We start from the raw sequence: 14,422 nt of genomic DNA on the forward strand, positions 1-14,422 counted from the left end.
GCCCATGCATACATTTCGAGTAGTTCATCTACTGATTCGAATTGTCAATCTGTGATAAATCTAGTTAAATAATCTATATCGTCACCTAAGTTCTCAAAATTTTCTTACGTATATTAATAAAAATAATTTAAAAAAAAATAAAAAGTCTAGTTTAAAATAAGGCAATGGCATAAAACATGCTACAACCTTTTTGTTCTCCTAAAAAATCTAATTATGAAAATTCAACTAAGAGTTTAAAATTAATATTTACTAAGTCATTTTGAGATTAAATTCATCAATTGAGAATATTTTTAGAGAGTTATAAACAATCTTTAAAATTCAATTAATAAAAAATGACGAGAAAATGATAAATATGACGGCCAATAACATTAAACCATAATTCAAGATATACTCTATTAATTAATTAATGTTTCCCCCTAACAAGAGGAAATAACCCAATGACCCCATAAAAACAACCTCATATTCTCAAAAATACACTCTGCTCTGTCTCTTTCTCTCTCTTGTCCTCTTCCTCATACTCTCCTGCCTTTGCTTTTCTCTCTCCAAAACTTGATAATGTAAACACACAAACCTCATAAACAATTGGCTTAAATCTCATTCAAAGAAAATTCCCATTTTTTTGAAACTACTAAACAATGAACATGGCTTTCTCTTGCACCAAATTAGTGCTATTTGCCTTCCTTATTTCACTATTTGTAAGCTTATCTTCAGCTGGGGATGCCTTTGTTTACTACAATTTTGAAGTCTCCTACATAACTGCCTCTCCATTGGGTGTTCCTCAGCAGGTTCATATTCTTCAGATCTTCTCATTTCTTCATCTTTTTTTTTACTAAATTTCATATTTATCTTAATTTTTTCTGTTTTTGGTGATTTGAGCAAGTGGGTATTGCTTTATTTTTGTTGGATTACAATGGGTTTTACTCAAATTAGCTAAAGTTGTAGACTTTTCTTACAGATCTACAAAATGTGCTTTAATTTTAAGGGTCAATAAATAGTGAGCTTGTGTTTGTAGTGCATATCGTAGTAAAGGAGCTACATTCCTTTACTGAACTGTTTTTGTTCATAGTTAAAGTTATGAGCTTTTTTATGGCATATGAAGTAATTTTTTGACTTCATTGCATGTAGGTCATTGCTATTAATGGTAAATTTCCTGGACCTCCCATCAATGTTACTACTAACAACAATGTGGTTGTCAATGTGCGCAACAAATTGGATGAAGATCTCTTAATAACTTGGTAATATTTCCATATCACTCTAAAATTACAATTTTTTTTTTCATTTTTTGGAAAAATGGGCTAAAATAATGTGAAATGTTGATCATCTAAATGTTTATTTTCTTTAAAAGAAATGGTCAAAAGTTTGGTTGTTTCAAGCTAGTTTCCCTCTTTTTGGGTGATTCTTTGTACATACAAGAGTAAGTGTGTTGTTTTGGCAACAGGGCTGGAGTATTTCAAAGGAAAACACATTGGCAAGATGGAGTGCTAGGAACTAATTGCCCAATTCCTCCAAAGTGGAATTGGACTTACCAATTTCAAGTTAAGGATCAAATTGGTAGTTTCTTTTACTTCCCTTCCATCAATTTCCAAAGAGCTGGTGGTGGATTTGGAGCTTTTATCATCAACCCTCGTTCAGTTATCCCAATTCCTTTCGCCCCGCCGGCTGATGATATCATTATATTGATAGGGGATTGGTACACTAAGAGCCACTCGGTTAGTGTTACAAAACCCTTGTTTTCTTGCTAAATATGATGCTTGTTGAATACACATTTTCATGTATTTGTTAGAGATATATAACATATCTTAGGGCCTTAACTCTCACCTTAAGCTTTTGGTTTCATTGATATATTTTACCTAAGCTTATTACCCCCTATAATGGAAATTTGATGTTGGTTCTTGGAAAAATCAGGATTTGAGGAAAACCCTTAATGGAGGGAAATCTCTAGGAATGCCAGATGGTGTTCTAATTAATGGAAAAGGGCCTTACAGATACAATGACACCCTTGTACCTGATGGCATTGATTATGAAACCATTATTGTTCACCCAGGTAAAGTATTTTTTGATCCATAACATCTTACTCTTGGATTTCAAACCTTGTAATGTAGAACTTTGAAATCATTGTTCTTGTTTATTTTTATATTTTTTTTATTAAATTAATTAATTGTCTACATAATGTGTTGACTAAGTTAGCTGTCTCACTTGTTTATTTCAGAAGCCATGTGCTTCATCTTCTAATTAATTGAATCTTATGATCTTTAATAAAAATATTTTTTTTTTGGTTCGCTTTACCAATTTTCCCTGGCCACTGAATTCCTCTTGTGGGGTTACTGTTTTGTAATGCTTGAATTATCCCTCTTTCCATGTTATGTGCTGGATACAACAATGAGCAATAATTTGCATCTTTATTGCTGTCATAACTTTTTTTTTTTTAAATTTTTTTTTTAATATTTTTTTGGCTGTGTATTAAGTAGGTGAGTAGGTGAAATCATAGATTCCCGTTAACTTAGTTGGTGGCGTTATAGTATACTAGGAATTGCATCTTGTCTCATCTCTACATGTGTTTCTACCTGCTAACCTAACTTAGTTTATGATGTCTCTTGGGGTGGTATCCTTATTGGCTATGTTACTCAGACTCTTTATTTTGCTTCATGTATCCGTGTCTGATCCTTGATACTCAGATATTGGAATGAAACTTAGACACTTCATTTTAGGCGTAAAATTGAATATTTAGACATATCCGACACTTAGACATGTACCAGTATCCGACATAAGTACCCGAGTCTGAGCAACATTAGCTTATTGGTAGACATCGGACTGTACCTTCCTTTTGTGTCTTGTGGGATATCGGAACCAATTATAGTTTCTCATGGTAATTTGATGGTAAATTAGAAATTTTTGAAAGAAATGTTCTCGCTTGTGGATTCGGGCATTCCGTATATGGGTAATCTAACACCCCCATAAGTGTTGGTATAAGATAAAATGTTTATATATGTTGGGTAGACCTTATTTTAACAATGTTTTGTGATGTTTACCAGGAAAAACATACCGTTTGCGTGTACACAACGTTGGAATCTCAACTAGCTTGAACTTCAGAATTCAGAGTCACAATCTTCTTTTAGCAGAAACTGAGGGATCCTACACTGTGCAGCAAAATTATAGTAGCTTGGACATTCATGTCGGACAATCTTACTCGTTCTTGCTCACCACTGATCAAAACGCCAGCTCTGATTACTACATAGTGGCCAGTGCTCGGCAGGTCAATGAGACAACTTGGCGTAGAGTTACCGGTGTGGCAATCCTGCAGTACACTAATTCCAAAGGAAAGGCACACGGTCCCCTCCCTGAAGGGCCACAAGATGAAAATGACAAGACATTCTCCATGAACCAAGCCAGATCAATCAGGTAAGCAACATGTTTTACATTATATCACATGAATTTCTATGATTGTTTGACCATGTTATTTTGAATTGTAAACTACAAATGCGGATACAATCATACAAATCTCTTACTGCCCGTTTGGTAATCGGTACTGAATGGTAGAAATGGTAATGAAAAGTTAGTGTAATTTTGGTATGAATATCTCTTGACAAATTAGATCAGCATGCTTAACCTCTTTCAAAAATCTTATTTTCTTCACAAAATTCATTCCACTGCATTTCCATTTAAACATGTGGTATTAGGTGGTAATGAAAATTTTGTGAACAAAATATTTATTTTATGATCAAACTTTCATTACAATGGGAATGACATGATATAAATCATCAATATTTACACTATAAATCATTCTCATTACCATCAATTAGTACCGTTAACCAAACATGCCGTTAGTTTCATAGTTTTGGGTGGTGGTTGCCGATTCCCATGTCCTAGGATTAGGTCCCTTATTGTTGCCTCTTAAGTAGCTCTCTTAAGACCAATTGAAGGTGCCGTGATCTTTTAGCATGTGCCTCACCTGAAATGTTCTTCTGTGTAGGTGGAATGTGTCTGCTAGTGGTGCCCGTCCAAACCCACAGGGTTCCTTCAGATACGGTTCCATAAACGTGACAGATCTTTATGTCATACAAAATAAGCCACCAGTCAAAATAGATGGGAAAAAACGCAGGACGCTTAATGGGGTATCATTTGTCAATCCTTCAACGCCAATGAGGCTTGCCGATAAGCACAAAGTGAAAGGCGTTTATAAACTCGACTTTCCGCATAGGCCATTGACCGGACCTCCTCGTATGACAACATCAATTATCAACGGTACTTACAGGGGATTTATGGAGATCATCCTTCAAAACAATGAAACCCGGGTGCACACTTATCACCTTGACGGATACAACTTTTTCGTTGTTGGGTAAAGATCCTCCTTCGTTCGCCCTTTTCTTTACTTGTGATACTACATATCCGCTTAATTCTTTTTATATCTTTTCTGAAACCACTCTTGTCACAAGACCATTTCTCAAAGAGACAGCCTCAAAACAAGAAGCCCACATTCTTATTTTCTCTTTTAATTTGTATTAATTGGACTATGCTATTTAGCCCGTACATCTAATGCGTCTCTTCGAGCGTCTCTCGAAGAGGCCTTCTCTCACAGCAATTTGTGTTTCTGAAAATATGTTGGATGCTTTAATTACAGGATGGACTACGGTGAGTGGTCAGAGAACAGTAGAGGAACGTACAACAAATGGGATGGAGTTGCTCGTACCACAGCACAGGTACCCTTTCTCGTCTTGTTTGTCGAACACATTTTGAGTATAAACTGCCGCAATCTTTTCGGCTATAGCCTACAAGTTCTTTAAATGTTCAAATGTTCACCTTGAGCAACAATAATCCTTGAAACCATATATTTGTAGGTTTATCCTGGGGCATGGACTGCTATTCTAGTCTCACTCGATAATGTTGGTATTTGGAATTTGAGAACCACAAACCTGGATTCATGGTATCTCGGGCAAGAAACCTATATAAAAGTGATCAATCCAGAAACCGAAGGTCACCCGTCATTGGCATTTAAAACCGAACTACCAGCTCCTGAGAATATCCTTTACTGTGGTGCACTCAAGAAACTCCAAAAGTACGCCTCTCATTTACCAAAATAGCGAATCAAATACTTAAATATTGTATCAAATTCATAATGTTGCATTTATTTGGTTTTCTTGCAGGCCTCAAGACATATCTTCTGCAGTAAACAATCCCATTCAGCTCATGTTTACCTTATTGATGATAAGCACGGCCATTTTCCATCTTCGTTAAGGCGTGATAACCCAGATGGATGCGTGTTTTGTTTTCAGAAGCATGAATCGTTGGCGAGATTTGGTTTTAGAGTGCATGTCTTTTAGGCTTTGTCAATATGGATATCCAAAATTTGTTGGGGACTTAATTTTTTTGTTTTTTTTTTTAATTATTAATTTTTAGCTCATCCATTGGAATATACACTTGATGCTTCCTGATTTCATGTAGTCTAATTCATGAGAAGAGTCATTATTCTTTGTATTTCATCTATTTATTTGTCAAATGTAATCATGACTATTTATTTGAATGTCAATACTCAAATGAGTTCTTATTTTCAAGATGTCATGGGTCATTTATTTCCGTATCTACTAAAGGCTTTTTGGTAAGATAACATCTATTGGGTAGACCTATATATATTTATTATGTTAAAGTGATGAATAAAATAAGTTTTAATCTGTAAGAATTAACATGTAAGACAATCTCATAAAAAATAAGCTACATACTATTAACAAATTAATGGTCACTGTATTTTTTGGTTGCCTATTGTTGATCTTGTTGAACAAGTTTCAACCTTGAGTTTAAGTCAACATTAGATTGCCAATGTCAAAATCATGTTGATCCTCCTAATATTGTAAAGGGTTAACAAAAAAGTGGTCCATAGAAATATCGAGGGGATATGTCTAAGATTTACGTTTGGATTTTAAATTGGGGGCAAACAACTATTATACAAACAAATAATTATAGTAAATAACAAGTTAAAATTATAATTTTTTGTCCTTTAGTGGAATATTATAATAATCTAAGACAAAAAACTTGTTAATTTATTAGTTTAATGTAACACTTAGTGTTCGTTGAGTTTTTGTACACAATTAAGATAGATATATGTTGTCAGGGTTTCAACCAAACTCTGGTAATTTGTCACAATAAATAATTAAGTTGTAGAATTTTGAGACACCTTACAAAGAACTTAAGATAACACTACAATTATTGACTAATAGTAGTTGTTCTAATTGTTGAGATTAAAGTGTGACTTGAGTGCATAATTGATGGGTGCATTTATGTGTGTGGAATCCTATGTATGTTAATGGGTGATGGAAGTTGGTGTGTTAATGTGTGATTTAATATGGGTTTAAGTGCATGATTTATTTCTTGAAGTTATGAAGAGATTAAAGTGTGTGACTTAAACATAAGATTCAAGATGGGATGATAAATGTACTTTACTGAGGTGTTTGGAAGACCAATAGCCTGATTTTGCAGTGGCATGCTCAAACAAGGTACAACGGAATAACACTTTGCCTTGAACGAGCACATGGTTCAGAGGTAGATAGAATGTTTTGACTTTAGATGCTCCAATGAGTGAATAGATGCTCGAATGAGCGAGCTATGTGCAGCAAGTCAAAATCTTCTGGTGGAGGGCTTCTCGAACGAGCTTCATACATGCTCAAACGAGCATAGCTGACAGGCTGCATTGGATTCTTTATTACTCGTCTGTTTTATTCTCTTGGCTGTTTAAATGCTATAAAACCATTGTATTAAAGTGTATATTGTCATTTTATGTAATTAGCTCTATAAATAGGGAGCTTAAATGATCGTTCAAACACATCAAACACAAATTCTAAGCCTGTTTTATTCTCTTATATTTTTTGTAATACTTCATTGTAAGAGTTGTATTTCTCAATTGTTATAATATAAACAAAACACTACACGCCACGGAGGATGTATCCATCATTGGGTGAACTTCCTTAAATCTTTGTGTTCCTTTTTTTGCTTTATTTTATTTTCTTTAAACATTGTTAAGTCATTGAAATTATATCAGTTCATCAAGTTACTTCAAATCTTGCGATTTTGATAATATTAGAGGTTAAGTTTTATACTTAATTTCTATTCATACAATTATTACACTAATATACAATACAATTGTCAGAAAAAAAATCATACAAAGACTCTAAGCCACCAAAATTGAAATGCAATATAGCATCTATAAACAATCAAGCTTTTCAAATGAAAAGTTTTGTTTTTCCCTATGTTATTCTTTGCAAGGTATTTTTGTGAAAAGGTTTTATATAAAATTATCCACACTATTTTAATATGCATTGAAAAGTACAAAAATTAATTTTTTAAAATTTTAGATTAATCCACACTAAAATAGTGTAACCAAATCCATACAAAAATTACAACTCAAAAAAAAAGTCCATACAAGAATTAAGATTTTGGGTGGAGCGTAATGTCATCCAACTTATTTATAAACTAATCAAGTTAATCTTGTAGGCATAAAGAGATGCTTAACTTGAATCTTAGAAGGAAAAACCAACAATTTATTACAAGTCTAGAAAACAATAAAGATGTGAATGTCATTAGAGACTAGCTAGTGCCTAGTGGATTAAAGGTTGTTGGGTTTCTCATCAGATTCAGAGATCGGATGATGAATCATATTTTGATCTTAATACCTGACAATAATATAGTCATACATAAATAGAAATACTTAACAAAAATTCCCAACATCTAAAACCTAGTAAAGCGAAATGCATATAAAATATCAAGTTAATTTATAGAATTCTACTTGTATAAAGGAAGCATGAGCAGTTGATGATAAACAATCTAATTGAGAAAAATTGAATAAAGAGGTTTATGAGTTCTGACCATGCAATATAAGAATACTCAGTTGCGTTTATTTGGCCATTCATATCTCCGCGAATAACTAGGTGGAATAATCACAAGCAACAAAGGGATATTTGTGGGGCTTGGCAGTAAAGTTTCAGTGAACAAAAAGATCAAATATAAGTGTTGATTTAACAAGAGCAACACAATCAACAAGCTCATAGTCAGTGGACTGCAAATCATCAAAATCAATAATATCAATATGAACTATTAAGTAAATAAAATCAATATGAATGAATGAATGAAATAATACATGCATTTTCAGAATTAAATTGATCCAAAATCTTGTTAGCAAAAGGGGTAAGGAAGTTTGCACGGCATTTCGGCTTCAAACAGATATTACAACCTATGGGCGATGCAGGATCATAGGAAGCATAATCCATCAGGGACGGGTTCAACTTATATCCATTATAGCTGCAATTCAACCAAATTCTTAATCGTTAATTCAAATACACTAAATTAAAACAAAATATAGCAAAACAAAACAAAATTTAGGCTTCGAATGGTTAACAGAATAATACAATAATATTTAATTATTAATTAATTGACAAAAAATTTGAATTATGAAAAGATTGCGATTAAAGTTACCAATATTGGATTAAGAAAATGTATGTATGTCAAAAATGACAGGTGTAGAGCTATTCAAAACTGACCCGACCCGAAAATCCGAACCGAAACCGAAATAAACCGACTCGAAAATGTGTTCCTTTTTTAAGTTTATCGAACCGACATTACCCGACCCGAAGTTATACCCGAACCGGTTGACAACCGAAAATGGGAAAACTGAACCCGAGCTGTAACCGACACATAACTGTTAACCGAGATTACCTGAACCTAATAATGACCGACCCGAATCATGCTCGAAACCGAAATCGATCCGGCTAAAACCGACTCAACCCGAACGAAGTTTAGATCGAACTGTTGTAAACCTGAACCAAATTTTTACATAGAAATATGATCGACTCATATTCAATCATTTTATTAGTTATTCTAATAAAGTGATAAATATTTTAATAAAATAAATTTTATAAATACTTGGTTTCATATATTTAGAGTTAATAATCAATGATAAATGTTTATTTAACTAATTTCGATCGAATTAGATGAAAATTAATAGAACTTTATAATTTTAATTTTCGGTTAAACAAATAAAAGTAACAATGTAATAATTATCACTAATTGATTTGCATTTTAAGTATTTTGCTTTAAGTAAAGGGAACCTTATCATCAATTAAAAAATGACTAACAACTTAATCTGATACTGACTCGATCGATAGTAATTAATAATTCGTAATTTGTAGTTGAATTCTACTTGAAAAATACCCGAACCCGATCTGTACCCGGTAAATCCGAACCAATTATTAACCGTTGACAACCCGAGACCGATTGAAACTCGATACGAACTTCAACCGACACCGAATTGATGCTAACCCGATAGCTCGAATAACCGATCTTCAACTGAACCGTGACTAACCGATCCGACCCGAGTATGACCCGTCGTAACATGCAATCGAAATATAACCGATCCGAAATACAATCGAACTGAATGAAACCCGTCTGAAACCGACCCGATCATCCGAATGAACACCTCTAGACAGGTGCATTGAATGAGAAAATAAAGTAAAACCGATAATTACTATTATATTACTCTTGACACAATTTAAACGAAACAAAAAAAAAATCAAGCATAAAAGTAAATTTAAACAAAATTGAACGAAAATTAACACTAAAAACTGTGAATAAAGGAAATTTAAGAAAAATTCAACAAAAAAACTTAAACACTAAAAAAAATAGAAAAATTGTTATAAAAAGTAACTATAATATTTGACATTTTGTTAAAAAAACAGCTTGAACAAATATTTTTGTCAAAAAGTACTTAAATGATTAATTTATTAATCAAATAGTACACTTTAATTATTGAACAAAAGAACACTTGGAGGGTGTTTTGCAAATGGGATTTCAAGAAGAGAACAATATACTTGGGTTAAAAAAAATAAGTATAGAAAATGGGATTTAAAAATGAAAAAAATCCCCAACAAAAATATACTATTCGAAAAGGGTGACTTATATGTTTCAGCCAAAAGAACGTTGAACATTTCATTATTTCTTCTCCTTCACATTATTTTCATTCATTTTTTATAAAAGCACCCAAAGATTCTACCTATTGATTCTCCCTCAATTGCTTCTTTTAAATTGGTCATTTTAATCTCAGATAATCATATTACTCTTGTACAAATTAATCTTGCAATTCATTGTGCTGCTAAGTGTTTATGCCCAATTCGATTTTCCCTTTCAAAAACCCTAGGTCACGAATCATTAATCAATTCAGTAATATTATTCATCTCAATTAGGCCTTTTCATTCCTTACATCAATAAAGGATCGCAGCTTTATTCGGGGTGTCGAATGATAGGTATTTTTGACAATTTTTCCAAAACAAAAAGATAAAACTAAAAGTAATTCAACCTCGCATTTTCGTTTTCCATGGCGGTGGGAATAAGACAGATGAAGAATCTTTTGGAATTTTTTGTTGATGAAGGAACCCGATTTGAAAGAGAATTGAGAGAGAGGAGAGGCGTGTTTCTGTTGTTTAGGGTTTATTTTACACGAGATTTCAGGATTAGAGGCAATGAATGGAATATATAAGAATCAGGCATGTAGTTGTGTAGGCTTTTTCTTTGTTTTTTTTTTTTGTATTGTGGGCTGGGCTTTAGTTAAATTTGGTGTGTTTGGTTTTGAGAATTTGAAGTAAATAACTAAAATAATATTAAAATATTTTTAAATAAGTAATGGAGAAATTTATTTTTCAAAATAAGTACTTTTAGCCCAATATTAAGGTCTAGTATTTGTTCGCACTAAATAACAGCGGCCCATCACCAAGTTGAGTTAAAGGAGGTCGGCTTAGCAATGGGCCGCTACCACCATTAGTAAGAGCGGTCAATTGCTGTGCTGACTTTCTTTTAATGGGTTGCTCTTTTCTTTGACTCAGTTTATTAATGGGCCGCTCTTACTAACAACGACTCATCAATAAATTGAGTCAAACAAAGTCAGCTCAGCAATCGGCCGCTGCTAGTAAGAACGGCCAATTCCTGACTAACTTTTTTTGACTTAGCTTAATAATGGGTTGCTGTTAATAAGTGTAAACAAATACCAAATCTCAATATTGGGCTAAAATTTGTGACTAATTTCCGCATTAAAGATCACAAAAAATTGGGAATAATGATAAAATAAAACGTGTCCTTTTCTTATCCAATTATCCTCAGATTATGCTGAAGATATTGTTGACAGTTTGGAGTGAAAAAAACAGATCATCTTCTTTTTCCTTGTTGAATCTGTAGCCATTGCAGATTACAAATTAAAATGGCTACTTCTTCATTGTGCTTACTACCACTCAAATCAAGTAGTGTTACAATATTTTCCCATAAAATTTCAAATTCTTCAACTCCAATTTGTCAATGGTATCCCAAAAACCCCAAGAATGTACTATTATCAGGTCAGTTCATACTTTCTTGTTCTTATTCAGTAACCATTTAACCAAAAACTTAATCTTTTAATTGAGACCTCAAGATATATTATATTTTCTATCACGCCCTCTTACATAAGAACCTTTAGGGTCACATGTGCGGATGCAACGTAGACCTTTTTTATATCTGACGCTAAATATTCTAGTTAAAATGAGGGGTGGTTGAAACCGGTAATCTTTTGTCACGCTGGCTTTGATACCACGTCAAAAAATCATACTCATGGTTGAGGGGCAGAGACAGTTTTAATATGTAGTACTTGATTTTGGTTGTTAATTTTGAATGGGGATTGATGAAATTTGATTGGTAATACACAGAGTCAAAGAGATTAAGGGCATGGGTTTCAACAGCTTTAGCAGCTGCTGCAGTTGTGAGTTTCAGTACTACTTATCCTGCATTGGCTGATCTAAACAAGTTTGAAGCTGAAATGCGAGGCGAATTCGGGATTGGTTCTGCTGCTCAATATGGTTCTGCTGATCTTAAGTCTGTTTCCCTTCTTAATTCCCATTTAATTAATATAGTTACAGTTCATGGATTCTTATAAATTAGGAATTCTCTAGATTTTGATTGTGAGCTTGTGACCATTCTTTCACTTGTTGTTAATTGCAGGAAAGCAGTTCATGTCAATGAAAATTTCAGGTAATGTATGATTCTGATTTACATTACCGATTTTATTGCTGAAAAATAACTCATATGTGAACTCACGTCGAAGAATTAGAAATAAATTGACTAATATTTATGCTTGATGGACTACTCCTTTTATTACCAATTGGTTATAGATATGAATCTCATCAGGCTTTGAATGCAATCAATTCTTCTCTTGTGCGGATGTTTTAGTATATAAGCCTAATGAGAAATTTATCTTATTTAGTGATCTGTGAACGGAACAAAAGAGATTACTACTCCAAAATTAGATACTAATGTGAACATATATAGTGTTCTAAAACATTTGATTACAATAGCGTCATTAAATAACTCTCACCTAATCAGAGTTTGCGGGGTTGAATTAAGTATGTATCTGATCTTAACCTTTGTAAAATCAAAAAGGTATTCATGGACGACTGACCTCTAGGGGGCGTTTGGTATGAAAAGTACAATAGAAATGAACTTAAAGTGAATAAGATAAAAAAGGCTAATTAGAGATGTGCAAGGGTCCAAGACCCTAACGGACCCTATTGGAAGGGTCTATTTTTTTGGACCCTAATATTATGAAAAGTAGAAACAACTAATACTAAGGGTATGTTATTAGTTGTTTGGCATTACAAATAAAAATGGATTTGTTCCAACAATTGCGTATCGTTGGCTTTCAAGCGTTAACAATGTAAGGGCATTTGTTTCCTTCAAGTAACGGAATTTGTTTAACCAACCATACTTATTAATTACAGAGTAACGGATTGCGTTGTCTGATTCTGTTTCCTGTACAATAAAACTTTGTACCAAACAAGCTCTTAATATATAGTTGTATACTGTTGCAGAAGAGCGAATTTCACATCAGCAGATATGAGAGAATCAGATTTCAGTGGATCAACTTTTAATGGTGCATACCTTGAAAAAGCTGTTGCTTACAAAGCCAATTTCAGTGGTATGATTCTCCCCATGGATATTTTTGCTACTTCAATGGATAATGATCAGTGATACATAAAAGTGTACACTATACTAGATTGATTTTTGTGATTTTACTACTATTTCAGGTGCAGATTTGAGTGATACGCTTATGGATCGTATGGTAAGCTATCGACTATTGTAAATCCTTTATGATTGATTTTATGAGCCTATTGTGTTTCGTAATCTTAGCAATTATACTTAATTGTGAATCATTTGTTAAGGAACTAACTCAATCAAAAGCTTAAGCTCATGGTTGAGGTTCAGAATATGTTATATTCTCTAACACACCCCCTCATACGAGAGTCCTTTGGGCTAGAAGTGTGGATCCAACACAGACCCTTATATCTAGAACTAAAAATTTCACTTTAAATTGAGAGGTGATTGAGATTTGAACTCGTGACCTCTTGTCACATTGGCTTTGATACCATGTCAAAAATCCAATTCGATTAAGATTCAGCTAATAGTTGAGGCCTAATATGTTATATACTCTAACCTACCATGTATAGCATTAGCATAGTATTCATATATATATATATGTCATGCCTCATGTTCAGGTGTTAAACGAAGCAAATCTAACGAATGCAGTCCTTGTAAGATCAGTTCTTACTCGAAGCGACATGGCAGGGGCTATCATTGAAGGTGCTGATTTTAGTGATGCTGTTATAGACCTTCCACAAAAACTGGTATAAAACTTGATTTCAATCAGAAAATCTAAACTAATTGTGTGATACGCTAAATTTATTATTTGTTATTGTTATTGTTATTATCAGGCGCTTTGCAAGTATGCGAGTGGAACAAATCCTACAACGGGAGTAAGCACAAGGGTAAGCCTAGGTTGCGGAAACAAGAGAAGAAACGCGTATGGTAGCCCTTCTTCTCCTTTACTTAGTGCGCCCCCTCCACAACTACTTGATCGTGATGGTTACTGTGATCCTGCTACTGGTCTCTGTGATGCTAAGTAATGCAGTAACACAAATGTATGTAAATAGACTATATTTCTTAGAATGAGCTTTCTGATAGAGAGTATCTCTTCTGAACTACACATTATTGTTAAACCTTGTGATCATAAACAATAGTTTCTTGCACAAATTTCACCAAATACAAAAATTAGCTTGTTTACAAGTACAGATTGTTGTGGGGAATGACATTCGGTTTGGCAGGAAACGGGAACAACAATCTAGATTTACTCGAAAACGATTGGATACAAGATATATTATTTATAAAAATATATTTGAAAACAGAACTAAATTAGATTGATTTTTTGGGAGTGAAATATTTTTTATTTTCTATGTTTCATCTAATTTTTCTTTCCTTATTTTTTATTTAATTTGTAAATAAACACCTAAATACTTTTTAAGAAAGTCTTCTGGTGGACGTCACCTTAAACTATTTGGGTGACATTTCGTGGTGGTAGGGAGCAAAAGTTTCC

General features: G+C 33.3%; 2 protein-coding genes across 2 annotated transcripts; both read left to right on the top strand.

Annotated features, from left to right (window-relative positions):
• Positions 1 to 413: 413 nt before the first annotated feature.
• Positions 414 to 5,549, top strand: LOC130799542 (monocopper oxidase-like protein SKU5). Its single transcript, XM_057662663.1, has 9 exons — positions 414 to 785; positions 1,126 to 1,235; positions 1,439 to 1,709; positions 1,906 to 2,044; positions 3,033 to 3,399; positions 3,971 to 4,336; positions 4,619 to 4,697; positions 4,836 to 5,053; positions 5,142 to 5,549. Exons 1-9 carry the CDS (start codon positions 636 to 638, stop codon positions 5,230 to 5,232), a joined length of 1,791 nt encoding a protein of 596 aa, XP_057518646.1. The 5' UTR covers positions 414 to 635; the 3' UTR covers positions 5,233 to 5,549.
• Positions 5,550 to 10,844: 5,295 nt separating this feature from the next.
• On the top strand, positions 10,845 to 14,115 carry LOC130799543 (thylakoid lumenal protein TL20.3, chloroplastic). Its single transcript, XM_057662664.1, has 7 exons — positions 10,845 to 11,360; positions 11,706 to 11,871; positions 11,998 to 12,027; positions 12,864 to 12,970; positions 13,080 to 13,114; positions 13,548 to 13,676; positions 13,764 to 14,115. Exons 1-7 carry the CDS (start codon positions 11,228 to 11,230, stop codon positions 13,953 to 13,955), a joined length of 792 nt encoding a protein of 263 aa, XP_057518647.1. The 5' UTR covers positions 10,845 to 11,227; the 3' UTR covers positions 13,956 to 14,115.
• Positions 14,116 to 14,422: the final 307 nt, after the last annotated feature.

The sequence above is a fragment of the Amaranthus tricolor genome, chromosome 14 (genome assembly GCF_026212465.1).
Source record: "Amaranthus tricolor cultivar Red isolate AtriRed21 chromosome 14, ASM2621246v1, whole genome shotgun sequence".
Taxonomy (NCBI): domain Eukaryota; kingdom Viridiplantae; phylum Streptophyta; class Magnoliopsida; order Caryophyllales; family Amaranthaceae; genus Amaranthus; species Amaranthus tricolor.

What these genes read in the sequence shown, in the direction of transcription:
- LOC130799542 (XM_057662663.1), top strand. Translation starts at nt 636, where the DNA reads ATGAACATGGCTTTCTCTTGCACCAAATTAGTGCTATTTGCCTTCCTT. An exon ending in CATTGGGTGTTCCTCAGCAG is followed by an intron (nt 786 to 1,125) that starts GTTCATATTCTT and finishes CATTGCATGTAG; the next exon opens with GTCATTGCTATTAATGGTAA. An exon ending in TACAACTTTTTCGTTGTTGG is followed by an intron (nt 4,337 to 4,618) that starts GTAAAGATCCTC and finishes CTTTAATTACAG; the next exon opens with GATGGACTACGGTGAGTGGT.
- LOC130799543 (XM_057662664.1), top strand. Translation starts at nt 11,228, where the DNA reads ATGGCTACTTCTTCATTGTGCTTACTACCACTCAAATCAAGTAGTGTT. An exon ending in CATGTCAATGAAAATTTCAG is followed by an intron (nt 12,028 to 12,863) that starts GTAATGTATGAT and finishes ATACTGTTGCAG; the next exon opens with AAGAGCGAATTTCACATCAG. An exon ending in ATACGCTTATGGATCGTATG is followed by an intron (nt 13,115 to 13,547) that starts GTAAGCTATCGA and finishes CCTCATGTTCAG; the next exon opens with GTGTTAAACGAAGCAAATCT.